Source organism: Octopus sinensis, linkage group LG18, assembly GCF_006345805.1.
Source record: "Octopus sinensis linkage group LG18, ASM634580v1, whole genome shotgun sequence".
Lineage (NCBI taxonomy): Eukaryota > Metazoa > Mollusca > Cephalopoda > Octopoda > Octopodidae > Octopus > Octopus sinensis.
Genome location: NC_043014.1, coordinates 646336 through 667701, shown reverse-complemented (window position 1 = coordinate 667701; position 21366 = coordinate 646336). Strand labels below are relative to the sequence as shown.

Genomic DNA, 21366 nt, shown 5'->3' with positions numbered 1-21366 from the left:
CAAGGGATTTATTCTATGGCATGAAACTCTAGAAAAAGGCCAGGTTAAGGTCTCTGACCTCTGCTGGTCAACTTTTGTGGATTTCAGACTGCTGAAGCAGGAAGTCAGTTATTCTTTAATTATTGAATTAAATGTAATTATCAATTAATTGCTTCTCTTCTGTAGTAAGTCATCAACTGTGTTTAGATCTGCAGAGAGAGGGGCTTCACCGAAATGGCCCCAAGGTCCACTCTGTACCAATAATGTAACTCTTCCAACTCTGTCAGGAGTTGAGGGTCCCTGGCCTGGCAGCATTAGTTCTATCTGCTCAGTCCACATTACGTAAGCAATCCAGTGCCACACACTCCTCATCGTTCACCCAATTCCTTCAGTGTACGACTGACACGGGTGCTGGAGGAAGGAGCACAACAAACTCACTGCTCAATAAATTTGTTGCCAAACACACTCGTTACTCAACATATTCACTGCTCAAGGCAACTACCACTCAAACATGGCTCAATACATTCACACATAGCTCACCACAGTCAATGGACTTGCTGCACAATGCATTTGTTACTCTTACACCATAAGTGGTCAACACCTACTCAATATACCTCTTACTCAACACTTGAGCTCTAATGCATTTGCTGCTCAAAACAGCCACCGCTTGCTCAGTGCACTCACTGCTCAACATTCTCAAGTGTTCAGTACTTACTAATCATGTTCCCACTTCGTCTACTATTCAGCACATTCAATAATGTATTCCTAGATATACTAGAACTACATTATGCAGTGTGTCCTTTCCTTTTTTAAAACCTTCCCATGTAATCTGAGGGAAAATTGGTTGCAATTTCTTGCAGGTCTAGGCGCTGCTTAGAAGCTCCGTCTTTGGTTGGCAGTGGCTGGTTGTATGGAATAATGTTACACAGCACACTTAGTGGTGATTGTTGTAGAGGCTGTTGTAAGTTGGTGGTAGTTGTGACATCAGTGGTGGTGATTGCAGAGTTGGTGTAAAGAGGACGACGCTGGGACAGCTGGGATGTTGCTACCCCTAATGCCACCCCCCACCCTGCAGCACTAAAATATCCTGCTTCCCCCACACCATCATCTGGTTTCTTCTCTTCCTCTAGTTACTGTAAGAAAATCAAGTCTACACAAAGATCTCGAGACACGTCAGGGAATCGGCCGACATCAACTGTGATTCCATATCAGACGACCCTGATCAATGGCTCCAAGAAGAACAAGTAAGTGGAGGTTGACATTGTTGCAAGTAGTTCCTGGCAGTTGGGGGCAGTCCTTCTTGAAACTACCTTATTGTGTAGATTGGTACTTAATGGGGACATTAACAAACAGATATTTGTGTGTGTGTGTGTGTGTGTATTTACATGCACAGAGGGACCGGCAAAGCTGTGAGTTCAAGAAGTTCACTTGATAGCCATGTGGCTTTTGATGGAGTTCTAGTGCTTGGCCCTTCGGGGCAAGTCTTCTACTACATGTATCTCCTGAATGAATTCAGCAGGTTTGTCAGGTGTGTGTGTGTTTGGAGTCCCTTGTTATGATTTCATTCAATGATTATCAATGATTGTCAACATCACTTAAGCAATGTTCTTCATTTTCAATCTTCCATGGAAACCTGTTTGGCCATGAAGGAAATATCACGTTGCTTGGAAACAAGGGAAGGTTAGGGGACAAGAACAGCATCAGTGAATTCTGTTTGACCCATGGGAAAGTGGACATCAAAATGATGGTGAATTATCTATTTCATTAGCTAATTATTTATTTCTTTGTCTAATTATATATATTTTTGCTTTGCTTTCTAGGTTAAATCAATTAAACCACAACCTGTCATCACCCAATCATTTGAGAAAAGACAAACACCTGTACGACCACTTAAGCCGTTATGACTCATCCTATGCTGTGCGATTTGACCCCAACACGTCCAAGAATAACTGGAAAAGATCTTATGATGATTCCGACTCAGATTCTACCTATGCTACTGTTGGCGAGAACTCGTAGAAACTGTCAAAGACAAATTCTTTAAGACTTGCTTTGCTGCATTATGTTTGTTAATCAGGATTCACGTGTCTTGTCAGTGGAGTTTTATATTTATTCGGTCTCTGCTCCTCACCAAACTCTGCCATCATTCTGTGATTAATAATAATGTTCCAGAATTCCATTTAAATATCTCTCTGACACACCTTTCAAATGGCCATTATTATTATTGTTGTTGTTGTTGTTAAGCAAACTGGCAGAATCGTTAGCAAGCTGGGTGAAATGCATAGCAGTATTTTGTCTGCCGCTACGATCTGAGTTCAATTTCCACCAAGGTCGACTTTGCCTTTCATCCCCACGGGGTCGATGAAATAAGTCCCAGTTACGCACTGGGGTCGATGTAATTGACTTATCCCTTCTCCTGATATTTTTGGCCTCGTGCCAAAATTTGAAATCATTATTATTATTACTATTATTATTATTATTATTAAGGTGGTGAGCTGACAGAATCGTTAGCACACTGGGCAAAATGCTTTGCAGTATTTCACCTGTCGCTACGTTCTGAGTTCAAATCCCGATGAGGTTGACTTTGCCTTTCATCCTTTTCGAGGTCGATGAAATAAGTACCAGTTACACACTGGGGTTGACGTAATCGACTGGCCCCCTTTCCCCCAAACTTCAGGTCTTGTGCCTAGAGTAGAAAAGACTATCATTATTATCTTTGAAAGCCCTGCACTGATCGTGTTGGTGCAGGAACCTCACCAAGGTCTCATGAAGGTCGTGCAGCGTCAGAGAAACTTTTGTTTGAGCCACAAAGACTTTAATGGATTTAGTGAAAGTTGTCAACCTTGGAACTTCTCCCAGAATCTTGGAACATTTTTACATTTATTTGTTTTTTGTTGGGTTTTTTTTCTCTCTTTAAACATTCCTTTTTAATTTCCAGAAGGCCAATGAAAGCCAACTCCCATGATGGAGTGTTCATACCCCAGATAGAGAACTGTATCAAACTCATTAGTTTTAATCCCTTTTTTGTTATTGTTGTTGTTGTTATTACTATTAGGGCAGTGGATTGGCAGAATCAGTGAAGCATCAGGAAAAATTCTTTGTGCTATTTCTTCCAATTCCTCACATTCTGAGTTCAAAACCCACCAATATCAATTCTGCTTATCATCCTCCCACGTGTCCAATAGAGTAAGGTACCAGTCACATACTAGGGTCAGTATAATGTAATCCTAGATACACTATACCTGAAACTGCATTCAGTTTTGCCGTTCATCCTTCCAGAAGTGTGTGTGTGTGAGTGTGAGGGGAAAGAGGTTATTAAGATATACCAGTCATATATGGGGGAGGGGGGTCAATATAATTGACTAACAGTTCTTTACCTCTCTTGGTACAATTAAAAATTGGTTTCATCAATATTCTGGTGTAGGAAACCAACAACACAGCCTTTAGCTGGTTGATCAAATTGCTAAAGAGAGCAGCCAAACACCCTATCGTCAAAAAGAAAAAGGAGAAAAAAGAATAAGTCTGAGGATACACGGCATTTGTGACATGAAAGATGGGATAGTCATAGTTGGAATGTCTTTGATCATATGCTTTACTTGGGAAAGGAATGACCTATAGCAAATAATCATGCAAAGGTCTTGAGAGAAATGGCCAACCCAGTCTGGAGCAGAACCATGGAAACACTTCTTACAAAAGCTGCTCATCTCATTCATCCTCATCTTCCTCCTCTACTTGTTCTTCTCTTCCTCCTTTCATAGTTCTTTCTTACCCCCTCCTCCTCCTTCATCAGTTACATTGCTTCTCTCTCTCTTTCTCTCTACAAAAAAACCATTTAACATTCAGAGACTGGTGCTGCCATCTGCCCTATCTCCCTTAAAGAAAGGCATGACCACCACAACTCCCACTTGCACATCTAATTAACAAGTAATATAATTGCCCCCGCCCCACCCACCCCACCCCACCCCAATTAGCTGCTAACCCAATAAGCGAATGGCTGCTATCAGGTTTCCTGCCCCACAGACACGGCTCTGTCACTCATACATTCATCACTTGTTTGTGAGAACCGTTTCTAGTTTTAGAGAGATACAACAACACCATATGTTTGTATTCCTCATGATGTCTGGCACGGCGCCAGTTTCTGTAGCAACGATTGCAGTGACGTGTTTAGTGAGTTGCAGAGAGCCTAAATTATTACTGGTACATATCTTTATTGCCCCCTCTCCCCCGCCCCGACATTAGAAGTGAAGCAGATGTTGGTGTGGTTTGAACTCAGAAACAAAAATAAAGCAGTGACCCAGATATTGTATGCAACATTGGGGTCAGCCCATTATCATATTCATCTTGATACAATATGAAGATTAAGGGCCACTACACACACACACACACACACACACATAATGGCTGTTGCTGCTTTAAGAGCAAAGATGCACAAAAGAGGACCGTCCCTGTTGGTTTCATGTCAACAGGGTCTGACTTGGTCAATGCAAGACAAACAGAAATGGCTGTAAGCTTAATTCTGTTTAGGGTTTGGTGCTGCCATGCCACAGTTCTTCCTTATGGTTTTCTCCTCAAAGACAGCCCCGTGTGATGCACTTTTGAAGCCGGAGACAGACTGATGAATGGTCTGGTGCCAAACTTCATAATTGGCAGCTTCAGCAGAGCACTGGCAATCATACATACACACACACACATACCTACGCATATATATGAGGTGAGGGAAAACAGTAAAAGGAATCAGTTGTTGTGAACAAGGGAGGAGACTTTGTTGCTATGGCGATGTAATACTGTCAACGGATGATGACCGTTGGATAAAGAAATAGCAAGAGATCCAAGCGGGAGGAAGACTTGGGCAGAAGCGGTTAGGGATGGTGTCAGGAGGAAAGACCACATCGCAAAGAAGATGACAAAGGGAGAGAAATTTGTGGTGAGACGGTGTGTGGGAGAACACCTGTCCAACCCACATACACAAACAGAAAGATTATATAAAAATTATTATCACACATACATACACTCATTTACTTGTTTAAATCTCTGGGTTGTGGCTATGCTGGAGCACTGCCTGGAAGTGTCAATTATTTTATCAGTGTCTTTTTGTCAAATCCCTAAGTTATAGTGATGTAAATGAACCAACACCAGCTGCCAAGAAACATACATACACACACACATATATATATGCCAGTGCCACCTGACTGGCACCTGTGCTGGTGGCACATAAAAAGCCTCATTCGAGTGTGGCTGATGCTAGTGACACATACACTACACACTCAGAGTGGTTGACATTAGGAAGGGCATCCAGCTGTAGAAATCTTACCAAATCTGATTGGAGTCTGGTGCAGCCTCCTGGTTTGTCAGTCCACAGTCAAACCATCCAACCCATGCCAGCATAGAAAGCAGATGCTAAATGATGATGATGATGATATGTTTCTGTTTGTGGTAGAAAACCTTCCACACATTCAACCGACCGAGATGCTGGAAACCTGATGGCCCATACGTTGTTTGGGATGGAGGCAAACAGGCGGCTTCCTTATCTTCACTAGTGTCCAGTCTCGGTCAATGATTTGGTCAGACCATCCACATCAATGGAGGATTGTCGTTCCCAACCTTCACAATAATAATTTCTGTTTGCTGAAGATGTGAAAGAGGCAAACAGGAAGCTGTGACATTCATGCCCTTCCCATAAGTGATACGAATGAAGACTGGGGTAGATAACAACACACTAATTGCTCTTTCTAAATATTATTTTACTTCTTTTGATCCTCATCCTTCCTAAAATTCTATTTTGTTTTCAGTATTCAAATATTTAAAATGGGTCAGAAATAAAAGACATTTCTGGGTTTTTTCCAAAATATATGGAGTTTTGTTTTTATTGTTGGTGTTATGATTGCTTTCAAGTGGGACTGGCCTTGTTTGAGGGGTGTGTGTGTGTATCTTGAGAGAGGGAGCTAATTCAGAAGGATAGAGATCAATGTAGCAGTGGTGGAAAGAGGGCAGAGAGAGGACACAGTGGGTCTGAGGATCTTGTATTTGTAAAAGAGGCATAAAATGTTTGTAGGGAGGAAACAACAGTGGAACAAATATGGGAGGAGTCTTACTGAAGAGATGTGGAAGTCTGGAAGATGGAAGAGGGCCAGGGACCTGCTCTTTTCGGACTGGAAAACAAGTTGTCTGCTCCTGTCAATGTTATATATATATAGGTAGGATCCTCAACACCTCGACTTGAGTCTGCCTCCATCCTCACCAATGCCTCGACTTGAGTCTGCCTCCATCCTCACCAATGCCTTGACTTGAGTCTGCCTTCATCCTCACCAATGCCTTGACTTTAGTCGGTCCTTCTGTTTGATAAACTTCAACATCAAGTTGTGACTGGTTTCCAGGAATATTATTTTATTCCTTTTGTGGCTATAATTATTAGCTCAATCCATTTGTGATGGTCATGGCATCATTAAATTGTTGCTGAGTAAAGAAGAACATCTGTTTGTTGGCTTCTTCAACGTGAGCCTTGACAAGCACATCGTACCCAGTGGAGTTCAGCTGTTTTACCTGTTTCTAGTCCACAGTCAGAAATTGTAAAATAAAGTCTTTTCAATTATTAGCAAGGATCTGTAGACACAGTTGAGTTTTTGTTACCTTGGCAACCAAGTTGGGTGTGAAGGAGGGTGTAGTGAAAGAAGAGCCATCAGAATAAGGAGAGGGAAGATAAAAAAGTTGAAGGAGAAATTACTTTTGCTGGTGACAACAAGAGTCTCTGTTTGAGAGGCAGGTAGATTGCATGATGCTTGGGTACAAAGTGTGATGCTGCATGGTCGTGAAACATGGAGGATGGAGAGGAATGGAATGAGTATGATGAGCAACATGGTGTGGTGGATAAATGAACTGGAAAATAAACTAGGTGTAAGGAGAAATCAGATGATGTGCTGTTGGCAGAGGCATGTGGTGTGCATAAATGATGAAAGATGGGTACAGAAATGCAGAATATATTTTAAAAAACTATGGACATGGAAGATCAAAAAAAAAAACAAAAAAAAAACAAGACATTCAGAGAAGTAGCAGAAATCTAATCTGAAGATGTTGAACCTCACAAAGAAAGGCAGACATAGGAAAGTAGACATAAAAATAATGTTTTGATATTATTTTCTCCTGTTTGTCTGGAACATGGTCATAGATATGAGACTGGAATGGTCTTATTTGTTACAAGTGGATCTTGTAACTATTCCAACTGTTATCCACTCAACTAAGGAGAGTGGCACCCAACACATCCTGGTATCCCTTGTCAAGGAAATTTGATTGAATAAGATAAAAACTGAGAAAATGAAATCAATTTTGAATTACAAGGAAAGAATTCTTGAGATTTCTGTGACTTTTTCATTTTAAGACAAGAAAATATTTCGGCTTTAATTACCTGCTGAATTGACGACTTTTCACTGAGTATCTAATGGCCACCTCAAACATATCAAAACACAGATCCCATTTTGGAAACAGTGGTCCTGTTGTTTTGGGGCACACAAACCCCATCTACACATAGACACACCAGACAGCCTCCAAAAGGAAGCTGTTCTACTAAGTCAAAGGTTCACTCGCAAATTCTCTACAACCCCAACATCACAGATACACAGTCGTCTCTTTCTCGCCATTTCTATAACTACTGTTGTTTTCCTAACTTAGCTGTGTCCCCCACACCGCTGCCATCAAAGCTTATCTCATCTCTATTAAAAATAACAAAGCTTTCCTCCATCAACAATTCAGCCAGAAACGAGAGAGAGAGAGCTGGAGGTAGTTTAATCCGCTTTAATGTTTCACTGGTATTTAGTCAATTGATGTGGAAAATACATTAGTTCATATGTAAATGAGTTAGTTTACATAATGTATGTTGATTTGATAATTGTGAATAAATTATTGATCAAACAATAGTTTGAAAACTGAAGCATTCATCAATGTATACCAAAATTTATTCACACTCACACACACACACGCATGTACAGTGTACTGCTCTGGTATCGTTGGGGGTCAACCAAAAAGGGGTCTGTGTATGTGTGTGTGAAGAGGTAAATTTACAAGTGTATATAGTTTATATATATGTGTGTGTGTGTACATATATAGGTGTGTATATATATATATACAAATATATAGGTGTGTATGTGTATGTATATATATATATATGTGTGTGTATGTATATATATATATATATGTGTGTGTGTATGTATATATATATGTGTGTGTATGTATATATATATATGTGTGTGTGTATATATATATATATATATATATATGTATGTGTGTGTATATATGTGTGTGTGTGTGTGTATATATATAGGTGTGTGTGTGTGTATATATATATATATATATATATAGGAGTGAACTGAGAAGAAGTGTGTGTGTGTGTAGGTGAGCCCCCCCCCCCCCCGCTTCAACCTCCCCATCTTGCACTATTGGTACTAATAGCAGCAAGTGGAGGCAATAAACTCTACCAAACAAACATTAATGAATCTGAAACTTCAGTCAATTTGATACTGTTGCCATGTTGCCAAGAATTTGAGTGGTTGCGGGGGGGGGGGGACTATATTCCTACATTTCATTCCACACCAAACTGTTTTTGTATATGTGCATGTGTGTATACATGCATATATACATTGAAACATACAGTTAGGGAACCAAAGAATATCTATAAACAACTTGTTCTAATGAGTTATATATTAATGCATGTGTGTGTGTATATACATACATATGTGTGTGTGTGTATATTTGTGTCTATATATATGTATATACTCACATAGGTATATTTTGTGTTTATATATATATATATATATAAATATATATATACATATGTGTATATTTGTGTTTATATATATATGTATATACACACATACACATAGGTATATTTAGTGTTTATATACATATATATGAAAATGTGGTGAAGGAAAAGGAGATATTTCCAGAATGGCAATATCTATGTCTTTGCATATTCTGATGCAATATTTTTTGGTTTTGTTTTAGATTTTCATAGGATTTCCTTTTGTGTTTCTTTGGCACTGAATCCATCATCAAAATGTCTAAACCTTCATGTCTGAGTGATTCTTTGGAGTAGACAGGGACAGTGGCATCGATGAAGGCATTGCAGCCACAACATCAATGGTTGAGTGATAGATTCGTAACTGTGTGTGTGTTTAGGTTAGCCTTGACTTCTACTCTGAGTAGCTTCCAAATTTCTCTCAGCTCCTGCCTTAGTATAATAATAGAGAGAAAAAGGCAGGCATGGTTGCTTCCCAACCGCATGGTCCTGGGATCAATCCTGCGATGTGGCACATTGGGCAAATGCCTTTACTATGACCTTGGACCAACCAAAGCCTTGTGAATGGATTTGGCAGACAGAAACTGAAAGAAGCTTGTCATATGTATGTTTGGGTGTGTTTGTGTCCATGTTTGCCCCCCCCACCTCCACCAGGTGTTGGTGTGTTTATGTTCCTGTAAAAGGCACCAATAGCTTTAAAAAAATAAGAAGTGGGGGTGGGGTTGATTTGTTCGACTAAAATTTCTTCAAGGCAGTGCCCCAGCATGGCCACAATCTAATGACTGAAACAGGTAAAAGCTAAAAGCTAACTAACGAGGTAATGCAGTCGTAGAGACAGGTAAATAAAACAGGAGGAGGTCAGGGGTCAGGGGCTGTTGAGACATCTTTAACCAAAGATCACCTTGTCCCGAGGATAAACATGAATGAAAAAAAGATACAAGTGAGGACAGAACTTGTATAGCCTCATTTAAACTGCTCCAGCTGGGTCACTGTCAGACGTTTTAGAAAAGCTTTTGGACAGAAAGCTCAGCTTTCAAATACCAAGCCTGCTTTGAAAATGTTAACCATATCATTTGGTTTGAAGTCTCGTTGACATTCAGGTCTTTCTCACTGCCACAACCTAAACTCATTTGGATAAGGTTTTCCCTTTCAACAGTTGCTGGGGGGGGGGCACATCAATTGTTAGTCAGTGGTGCACAGCGCATAAGGACAGAGCTGTGTCTACAGTCTGCAATTTATCTGAACATTACACACAGCTGTCTCTCATCCACCATCCTCGATGGCCTGATGAGTCAACGATGAGAGGGCCCTTAGGGTTTTCATGTATGCTCACCTTTTCAAGGGCACCAAATACATTTAACCCTTTTCTTGGTATATTTCTGTCTTTGTTTTCAATTAATCTTGAAAATAATGAAGAATTTGTAAAATGACTTGCTCGTTATTGGAACAAATTAACATAAAATTTTGATGGAAGAAAGTTTAATTTAGACCCCTCTAAAGCAGGTAGTTTGTCTCACAGAACCAGGAGGGGTGGTCGCGGGTGGGTTGATATGAAAAGGGTAGCAGGGTACACACTACCAAGTCATCCTCAGTTGCGAGTGATAGCCATGGTTGTTCCCTGATTGACAAAAACTAGTTTCAATCAATCTTACTAAGTTTGCCTCAATGAATTGATTGAGCAAACCAAAGACTTTTCAACCATGACCATCCAGTCTTAATCCTGTTTGGAAGACTACATTATCCAACACTTTCTTTTCTATGATAGTAGAGAACGATTAGAGGAAGTTTTAGCTGTTATTTCTAGAGGGTCAAGCACAAACATTGAAGCTCTCTTGTTAGTTTATTTGTTGCTGGATGTTTCCCTGTGCCACCTGAAGGCCCAGAGCACACTGGGGTCTGGGAAATGAGAGCATCAATGCCAGTCTGTGTAAACTGTGGTTTGTTATCAATAAATCAATGTAGGGTCCCCTGTCGGTTGCTTTGCCTGATTTTAGAATAGCCCTGGAAACACCCAAACCAACCAGCCCCAGCTGCCCTGCTTTGTCTGACCTAGGGACCAGCAACTACATCTCTTAAAGTCTTGAGGAATTGAAAAAGAGAGATAATGTGTGAAAGTCATGAAGAACAACAAGGCTGCGGGGCCGGATGAGATCCCAGCAGAATTGTTGAAATATAAATAGTGACAGCTGATGGATTGCTGCTGGCAGGGGAAGAAGGACCTTCGAGGTTAGCAGCAAGGGGTGATTTTAAGTTACCAAAAAAGGGAGAACCTAGCAGACAGTAACAAACTGGAGAGGCATCAACCTGCTGTCGATCGTGGGCAAAGAGGTTTTGCACAGGGCTACTGAGAAGGTTGTGTCAAGTAGTGGCTTCTAAAGCAACTGATCAAGGTGGGAGGGTGGCTGACATAATATGGAAGATGAGTGAATGGAGATGAGATGACATGTCACCAACCGTGTGAGGAGTAGAGGCCATTATAGGAGTGGTAGAAAAGGCAACAGGAGGAAATGGTGAATCTGTGTCTGTGAATGACTTTATGTCAATCAGTGGAAGAAGCAGCTTTCTTTCGATGGGGGTTTAAGATGTCTGTGTGTCAAGCACCAACCAAGAGATAGGGTTACAATAATCCTTTGTGAACTTTATCTGAGTCTGCAGACAGGGGTCAATATTGTCAAAGGATGATCTCTTTTCTAGTCCTGAAGAGAAGGGTCAGACTATGCCTGGAGGACCTAACATTTAGAACACACCAGCCCTCGCCACATGCTGCTCCAAATTTAAGGACGGGAAGATGCAGTTTGATGATGCTCTCTTGATCTGAGGCGTTTGTGGTTTATTTATTTATGTTTTTGCTCTTGATAGAGGCCAGTTTGGTAAGACCCCATTAACCATTAAAGGGATCATACCAGTCTTAGACTTCAACTTCCTTCTAGCCCACACTGCCATGGGGTCAAGTGAAGTTAGCACTGGTTTTACTTCCACCTGAGTTGTTATCCTCACTGTCAGATCTCATGGGAGGGGGCAGCGAAGGAGGCAGATGTATTAATATACGAATGTGTGTGTGCATATATACATATATAATAATATTAGGGAGTATAACTCCAAACTTACAGGGAAAAATTCAATTTAGTATTAAATCAAATTTCACAGTATAAATATATAAAATATAAAATATAAATTAGAGATAAAACCACCATTATGCAACTCAAACAGTGATAGACATAAACCAATACATAAATAACCAATATATATATATATAATTTTTTTTTAAATATACAACTTATAACTAAATCTCAAAAAGTATAAAATGAACAAAATGCTGGACTTGGCAAAACAAAAATATTTTACCAAAACACCCAAAGAAAAGTAAAAAACATCATCAAATCAAATTTGATCCTTTTCTGTAAAACATATACTCAACAATTTCAAACTAGTGACCAACAAGGAAAAACTTCAATGCACTACAATAGAAAACGTTAAAAAAAACATTTTTTCTTTCTTTTTCTTTTCTTTTTTTTAATAAATACTCAATATGACTGGATTTTCAATCACATATACTTGTTAGGATCTTCATTAAACATTCCAACTCATATTGCTGTCTATCTCAGTGAAACTCCCTGAAATTTGTATTAATGTGATAATTTAAACATGTTTTTCTGAATTTTCCCTTGTAAATTTAAACTCTCCGAATCCCCCTTTTTTATTTTTTTTTATCATTGATAAACAAATAAATTATCAAAACTGGTTTCGTATTTGAATAAATTTATTGCAAAATTTAAAAGTGACAAGTTTTGAGATTCAGAAACATTTTCAAACCCCAAAACAAATTCTCCTATGCACATGCGTATATAAGCAAATGCACCCCTCTTTTGGACAGTGTAGTTTATTATAATGGTGCAATCCTGTTGATGGTTGAAGTTGAATTAGGCTGCAGTTAGAAGTCGTTTCAAGTTGATAAGCGTAATATGTATAATTACCATTTTCGTTAGCAGCTAATGATATGGTATTAAGAAACTCAGGCAATGAATAAATTAATAATAATAAGTTAGTAATAGATGAACGTCCATGAAATGAGATCCCACTTGCAGCAGGTATTAGGGATCCTAGACCCTGAAGCGTTTTGTATCATGGAATTATTTTTCTCACAATGCCTGACACAACCATATTGAAGCCTTTTTTCAATGAAAGTCTTGTAAGATAAAGAAAAACAAACACACAAATAGAATAATGGTATGTATAAAGGCAGATGCCAGGTTATGCTTATGAGTGAAGTAAGAAGGGTCATTGGAGGTGATGTACTGTTGACAGCAATCAGGGAAATGGAGCAAAACATCAATGAAATGCTTGCAGGAAGTCTGATTGCTAATGGCAACAGTTTGGCGAAGATGTGAAGAGTACAGTAGACAAGTAACTACTGTAGGGTTGCTTTGTAAATGACATTTTTGGTTTTTTTCCTTCTGGAGCGTAGACGAATAAGTTGTCTGGATGGTCAATTCTGGAACAACCAATGTAGAACAGTCCATGTGAAAAGCACAATGCTCGAAGGTCCAATCCAACAACTTTCAGCGACTGACCTTGTACTTTGTTAATTGTCATGGAGAAGCTGAGTTTGAGGGGGAATTGAAGTGTCTGCATAGGGTGACGGGGGCAGTCTGTTGGGTTTAGCGGATTTTTTGGAATGAAAATGGTATCATTTTTGCCATGTCCCATGAATTGAGAATCCTAAAGTTCTCCATGTGGCTTCATTGGTGGATATGTAGCATCCAGTTTTGAAAATAGTCACTTCATCGTTTGTAAAATCTGTTGATCATGTAGATTTCATTTGAAAAACAGCTCTGTCTGATCTTTTGGTAACGTACTTGCATTCGTATGGATTTGACAGAATTACAGAATTCTACATTGATGCATGCATAAAATGTCTTGTAGAGCACCCTGTTGAAGGGTACGACCCACTGATTGTCAACCAAAAAAGTATAGCAAGAGATACAAATGTAAAGGAGACAATTCCTGAATGTTACTTCACAAAGACTTACCTCCTTTGTCCACAGTAGTCACTGTACATCAGAAATGGAGGTTTTTCTGACCCTTTCTTTAGAAGCCTCATTATTCCATAAGTGAAAAATCTAAAGAGTATAGAACCATCTGTAGAACATAAGTGATGTATTTGTTAAGTGTGAATGAAATCAGATGAAAAATATTGATTTTACAGGGGATCAACTAAATGGTCGGTCACATATACATACACATCTTCTGTCTTATATATATATATTTATAAGTTAGGTTATATTCTGTTAAGAACATAGTACAGCATAAAGCTTGTCCACCGTCAGATCTCACCCAGTGCTGACAGTAGTATTATACCTGCTGCCAGATTTTTGTAGTGTGTGAATGGATTGCCAAATAATTTGGAGTCAACAAGAAGCAGTATAAAGGAACATATTTTTGTAATAACTACAAGAATTTTCCCAATGCAGGGAAATGGTTACGTAACCAAATACCTGTGCACTTGGAGAACTCTGTTAATGGGAAACAACTGCAGGAATTACAAAAAATGTTCCTTCTCGACAACTTATTCAATTATATGTCATCATCATTCACCATCCATTGTCCATGCTGGCATGGGTTGGACGGTTTAACAAGGACTGTTGAGATGATGGGCTGCACCAGATTCCAGTCTGATTTGGCATGGGGTCTAAGTGGCTGGATACCCCTCCTAATGCCAACCACTCCAAGAGTGTAATGGGTGCTTCTATGTGCCACCAGCACAGGTGCCAGTTGCATCACACCAGTATGTCAATTGGCTTGATGGGTCTACCTGCTCAAGCACAGCATATTGTCAAAGGCCTCAATCATTTGTCATTACCTCCATGATGACCAGTGCACGAAGGGTGCTCTTCACACAACACTGGCTTTGGCCACATTGCTTCTGTGAGGCCCAACACTTGAAGGGTGCCTTTTACATGAAACCAGCATCAGCCACACTGCCGAGGCCCAACGCTCAAAAGGGGATTTTTATGTGCCACTTAAGTAATATATATATATATATATATATATATATATATATATATATACAAGCTAAATTACCCAGTAATACCCAGAAAAAACAGGGGTTATTTCCAGTTCCTGTTCCCATTAAACTGTTTCATGTCCTATCCAATTCCCTGTTCAGTTCCTATTTTAGTTCTGCTCCCTTTCCTATCCCCAATTCTATGTCAATATATAAATTTTAGAACCAGGTGTAATGAAGCCATTAAATATTTTATTAACTTTTATGGTTAGGCGACTAAGTTTGTAGTGGGGGGGGGGTTGCTCTAAGAGTGTAATGATCAGAGTAAGACTAGGCTTACTCTAGCTCCTACCTCTGCTGGTAACAAAGGGCCTCTTGCTCAGGGTGAAAGGTAGACTGTACGATGCATATGTGGAAACTGCCATGCTTCATGGCAGTGAAACATGGGCCGTGAATGCTGAGGACATGTGAAGGCTTGAAAGAAATGAAGCTCGTATGATCCACTGGATGCGTAATGTCAGGGTATAAGCTTCCTGAGACAAAAGTCGGGTATAAGAAGCATCACTGGTTTTACTTCCACAAGGGTTGTTACCCTCACTGTCAGATCACATGAGAATGGTGAAGCTCACACTGACAACCACACACACAGCCAGCTACAAATGCTGTTTGTTGTAGGATGAGGGGGTTGCCTGTAAAGTCTGTTGTAAGCCTTAGGTCAGCTCTCATAGAAATGACTTGATTCAAGTCATTCCAGCCATGACCATCTCATCTGCTTTTTAGTTACTATATCTACGATCATACCATCCAATGCTTCCTTCTGTATTTTATGACAGTTCAGAATAAAATAGATTTGATTGCTCCTTCTAGCAAGTCGTTGATCACATACAGAGCTCGTGGTTTTGATTTTTGTCAAATGCACGCTTCTACATGTAAGGTCTTCTCCCCTATTTTCGATGAAGCGCTGCATTAATTCGATGCGAAACTTCCTGAATTCATTCGTTTTAAACGTCGGAAAACCGTGACTGAACAGGCACGACAGATTTGTCTCCCTTGTCTCCAAACGCCTGTGTGGGAAGGGAGATAAATGTTTTGTTTCTCAGCTATGAATGAATTTAGGACCAAAACAAAATCCATGAATGAACCTCAGTAGATAGCTGGTATTTATTTTATTGAACCTGAGATGATGAAAGGGAAAAAATTTACGTTGGTAAGAGGCATAGCCTAGTTCCAGAGTGGTAACCCATTTAGAGTGTAATGTGGAGGGACACAGCTGAGATCCTTAGCTGTGTTTCCAATGAATGCCTGCAGATCTACCACATCTTCCGGCACTCCGATGGCTATTAATTCATGAGTGTTCAGCAACCCCCTCGATGCGTTGAGGTTCCGTACAAGCCACAGGTAAGTTGCTGAGCAAGGCACTCCGGTACGACCCTTCGCTGTGAGTTGTTGCACAGACACTGGTTCTGATTCCTGCAATTTCACGACTCAAAGCAGAAATCATTCGTCTAATTTCTGCAACTTCTGTGCTGATGGCCGACTTCTGCTCTAGTTGAGAAGTATCAGGAGAGGAGGGCATGGTAGGCTTTTGTTCCTGCTGATGTACTTCAGCTGGAATGAGCAATTTTTGTTGTCGAAGAGCAATAGGGGAGGAAGACACAGGGGGCTTAAGTTTCTGTTTTTGTTGATGTTCTTCAGCATGAATGGCCAATTTTTGTTGCTGCTGTTGAAGAGTGACAGGGGAGGAAGACACGGGCGGCTTCAGTTTTTGCTGTTGTTCTTTATCAACAGGGCTGGTTTGGGGAGACAAAGTAGTCGGCTTTTGCTGTTCAGCAGCAATGGCAGCGGAAGACTGGGTGCTCTTCCTAAAGTCAACCACTTTACAGAGTGTGCTGGGTGCCTTTTACAGGCCACTAGCATAGGTTCATTTACACAGCCCAAATGCATTTCACGTGGTACCAACACCCGTAAAGGATAAGCCTATATCTATGGATGACCATTATTTTACTTGTCGGGTTTTGTTGTTGCTGTTCAGCAGCAATGGTGGCAGGGGACACACAAGTCAGGCACTGAAACAACCAGTTTGGTAGCTGGACCATTTCCCAGAGTTTATCCATCATAGAAGTACGGTGTCCTTTCTTTTGACCTGGGATCGTCTTTCAACAGAAAAACCATGGTAGATCACAGAAATTTGAGTGAAGCCTTAAGCAATACCTTTCACTCTGCTCCCCAAATCTCAGCTCATGTTATTTTTAATCTCCACAAAGGATTGGAACAAACAATATTTCCAACCTGGCATCTAAAGTGCTTTGTCTCTTGCTCTAAGAACATTCTCCAAAATAGCAATGTCCAGTTGTAAAACAACAAACAAAGATGGTTCGTCTGTGTATTTTGATGATGGTTTCAGGGACTCTTTTTGGTCCTTGAAGCTTCCAAACTGAGTTCTTTTCGCTTTTAATAGTTTATGCAAAGCTGTTTTACTACCTTTCATCTCACGATATGCTGTCCACAGGTCAGCTGCACTCTCAAACTGTTTCAAGCGAATCAGGGTCAAGACACAGTTGAAAGAAAGCAGAAGGTTGTTTGGTGAAATCTGAAGACCCAGGCGGAAGCAATGCACAGCATCTTGGTACTGGTGCCTGCTCTGAAGTAGGACTGCAGTGTTGTTGTAGACAGCTTGAACAACAGAGAGGAATGGGGTGAGGGCGTCAGTGGCATCACCTAAAAATGGAACGGCTGAGCTGTTATCTCCTTTTTGACATTTCTCTGAAGTTTGCTGAAGAGGTAAGACTTTACTTAACAGATGAGGATTTTCTTGGACAGTTTGGGTTGCAAGTTGCAAAGTTTGTAAAGCATTGTCCAGTTGGTCAATATGGGCCAGGGAATCAGCTTTGTACAGTAAAGCAAGTAATGTGGTTGCAAGATGAGATAAAGAATTGTTAGTGCCATTGCTATGGTCCTGGTCAGGAGAATTACCAAAATTTGTCATAGAACAGTTCCGATCTTTGGAGAACTGGGAACCTCTCAGTAAAAAATAGTCTTCTTCTTCATCAGACCTATTCAATTGAGAAGACATCATTGAACTGGCGTGAAGATATTCTTTAGAATTGTCACCATTCACACAAGATAACAACCAGTCGCAAATGATAACACATTCGTCGTATTTTCCGGATTTTAACATACAAAACGCTGCTTCCAGATGGATTTCTGTGATGCTGGGTAAAGGCCAGGATAGCATATATGTCTCAGACTGCTGAAGGAAATGGTTCTCTCTGAAATAACCTAAAAGATCAAGATAATGTTCAGATGCTTCGTCTAAATGGTTCTCTTGGAGACATCGTCTGCAAGTAAGATACATGATATAAGGTAGACGTAGGGGTGCCCCGTACATGTCTAAAGACCGACTTAGTTTCAGTTGATTGTCTTCACCCAAATGAACGATGTTGTGTTGAATGGAAGTTGTAGAATTTAAAGCAGACGTGAGATGCTTCAAAGTGTCCAATTCCGCCTGAACGTGTTTCTGTTGTTGATAGACAACGGCAACGTTGTATAAAGGAACAAGAAAAGAAAAGTCGAGTTTTAAAGCTGCTTGAAATCTTTCTACGGCACTCCAACAATTGCCCAATTTGAAATAACAACAGGCCTGGAGATTGAGGAATAATACGGACTGTAGGTCAGTGTAGTAGGTCGTGTCTTCCTCCTGGAAAAGTTGCAGGACTGCTTCAAACATATTCTTTGTATAAAGGGAATGGGCCTTAATATAAGTAACAAGTGGCTTATATGGGTTCTGCGAGAGAGAAACATCAGATCTAGAATTAGTTTCGGTAAGAGGGAGACAAGAATTGAACGTTTTGAAAACGACAGCCAGTTCTTGTAAGAGAAGGTGAGAATTTTTCAATTTTTCTTCAAAGCCAACAAGAACTGGAGAAGCAAAACAGATTTTCCAATCAGATTCATTTATTGATTCCTCTGTTCGAAATCTATGGCAAATATCAACAATCGTTTGTCTGTCTGTGCAAAGAGCAAGACAATAACACAAGAAAAAGACTGGTTGGAAATAAAACCAAGGAAAATCAGAATTTGACTTACATGGTTTGCTAGTCTTGGATTTCCCGCTTGACACCGCTTCACAAGAACTGGAATTGTTTTTATAATGAAGAATTCTTTGTAAAGTGGTTTCGAAATGAGATCTTTGAGTTTGCAGAGAAATTCCAGACACGTCGCTGGTGGCAGCCAATTGTCGTGTTGTATGGAAGAATAACAAGTTATAGAGAACAACACACTCAAGAATTAACATCTGGCATTGTTTGGCGTCGTCATAAACACAAGAATTGCTGCGAATTTTCATCAAAAACTTCTCAAAACTTTTCCAAATTTCCGCTGAATTGCTCCGTGTTCTTCATATTCGTCCCTCACCGCCCGAAACAGAAACACATTATTATCTCTCACCCATTCGGAGATATCAAAGGTCTGGAATTGTAATACATCTAATGCTTCTATTGCTTTAATATATTTACCAGAGAGAAATTCTTTAACAGCCGAATGAATCGCAGACGAAGCGGGAAAGTCGCAGGACGACATGTTTTAGCGGGAAGGAGAGTTACTTCCCTTATATCGTAATCGCAGTTAATGTGCGCGCGCGTGTGCGTGTGTGTGTGTCTGTGTGTGTGAGTGTGTGTATGTATTATGTCGATAAATCTAAAAAGGTTTTAAAATAATAATAATAATGAAATTAATTGTATACAGTGCTCAGGTGCACCACAACTTATCTGAAAGTGCATATAAAGTACATGCAGTAATGTAGAAATGTCTGGAAAGCGAACAATGTATTTGTCAGATACATGCTTGTGTGTGTATGGAGGGGAGAAAATCAAGTGTAGTGTTGGCGAATCTCAGGAAGCATGGAAGTTTTGAAGGATGCAGTGCTCCGACAACTAACAACTGATGCCAGCAGTTTGTTCCATGCTTCAGCAACTCTCCATCTACTTTTCCATGTTTTCCTGAGTCAGACGAGCCTGCTCTGGTACAGCTTCCTCCAGCCAATTTCTACTCTTCTCCTCTGGAAGCCATCTACTCGCAATGCCAGAGGGCGCACACTCTCCTACCCTGATGTAATCTCCAGGGATACAGGCATCCAGCAACAAGACCTCCGTAATGCCATGATGGACCATGAAGTCTGGCGTAGCATGGAAAATTCCATTGTCTCGACCACGGTCGAACAATGATGATGATCCTCCAGCCATAAACCTCACCTGAATACATACACATACACACACTCGTAAGCATCATCATCGTCGTCGTCATCATTTCAAGTCCATTTTCCCTGCTGGCATAGGTCGGACAGTTTGAAAGGAGCTGTCCAGATTCCCATTGTCTCTTCTGACATGGTTTCTCCGTCTGGGTGCTCTTCCTAAAGTCAACCACTTTACAGTGTGCTGGGTGCCTTTTACAGGCCACTGGCATAGGTTCTTTTACACAGCCCAAATGCATTTCACGTGGTACCAACACCTGTAAAGGATAAGCCTATATCTATGGACGACCATTATTTTACCTAACTTGACAAGTCTTTTCATGTACAGCAAATTGCCGCAGCTCCTGGCCCCTTCTCATTTCCTCAGCATCAGATCTTTTCTCACCACTTCATCCCATTTCTTCCTCGGTCTACCCCTTCCACAGGTTCCCTCCACAATTAGAGCTCAGCACTTCTTTGCACAGCTGTCCTCATCCATACACACCACATCACCAAACCAGCACAGTCTTCTCTCTGGCAAACAACATCAGATGCCTCTTGTATCCAGTTTCCCTCTTAAGTCGTTTACACTCTCTCATGTATGCACACTGACATTACCCATCCAGCGGAGCGTGCTAGGTTCATTTCTTTCAAGCCTTCACATGCCCTCCATAGTCAGAGCCCATTTTTATGCTGGTAGCTACGCTTTCAGAACTTCCTCTACCACTGCTAATTTGGTCACCAAAGTAACAGAAGCTATCTACTACTTCTCATGATCTCCACAAGCATTTGAGGGAGTCTATTGTCTGTGCATTTTTAGTACAATTTTCCACACACAAACACTTGCAAAGAAAGAGGCTTGGAAATGCCACAATGAAAGTCTGTTAAATGTGGAGAATGAATGGGAGAAGAAAAGTCTGCCAAATGTAGACCTTTTTCTCTGTTAACCTTCCTGTGATACATTTTATGTGTCCAAAGCTTGCACTGGATACAATGTATGGAGTTTCTACCAACACCCTTCTTACATACTGAATCGGTCCTTCTTCCTTCCTGAAAGGACTTGGTGATTTGTCCGTTTTCATAGTTGCTAAGACTTTGGTTTTTGCAAAATTAAACTCTGAAACCCTTTGATTTCAGACCTTGCTTCCACACCTGAAATTTCTTCTCTAAGTCAGGTAGTGATTCAGCTATAAGAACAAATTATCAGCTTCTAGGCTCCTAGGGGCAGCCTGTATTGAATTCTCATGTTATGGCCTGGAGGACTATGATAAACAAGAGGGGGCTGAGAACTGATCCTTGATGAACTTCTGCCTGTTCACTGAATTCATTGCTTCACTTCACTGGCAGCATCCCTGTACATGGCTTGAACCACTC

At 40.4% G+C, this 21366-nt stretch overlaps 2 protein-coding genes across 2 annotated transcripts in view; one reads left to right on the top strand and one right to left on the bottom strand.

The window, feature by feature from the left end:
• Window positions 1-2178, top strand: part of LOC115221306 — a 68322-nt gene extending 66144 nt beyond the window's left edge. Inside the window, exons 7-8 of the mRNA XM_029791466.2 lie at window positions 1110-1223; window positions 1800-2178. Of these exons, the coding sequence (XP_029647326.1) occupies window positions 1110-1223; window positions 1800-1995 (310 nt within the window). The 3' untranslated portion in view covers window positions 1996-2178. The remainder of the gene's footprint in view (window positions 1-1109; window positions 1224-1799) is intronic.
• A 13283-nt stretch (window positions 2179-15461) lies between these two features.
• LOC115221305 lies at window positions 15462-19377 on the bottom strand. The gene is made up of 2 exons (XM_036510618.1): window positions 19280-19377; window positions 15462-19007 (listed from the first exon to the last, which is right to left on the bottom strand). Exons 1-2 carry the CDS (start codon window positions 19341-19343, stop codon window positions 17062-17064), a joined length of 2010 nt encoding a protein of 669 aa, XP_036366511.1. The 5' UTR covers window positions 19344-19377; the 3' UTR covers window positions 15462-17061.
• Between the last annotated feature and the right edge of the window lie 1989 nt (window positions 19378-21366).

What these genes read in the sequence shown, in the direction of transcription:
- LOC115221305 (XM_036510618.1), bottom strand. Translation starts at nt 19,343, where the DNA reads ATGTCGTCCTGCGACTTTCCCGCTTCGTCTGCGATTCATTCGGCTGTT. An exon ending in TGTTAAAGAATTTCTCTCTG is followed by an intron (nt 19,008 to 19,279) that starts GTAAATATATTA and finishes TCTTCCATACAA; the next exon opens with CACGACAATTGGCTGCCACC.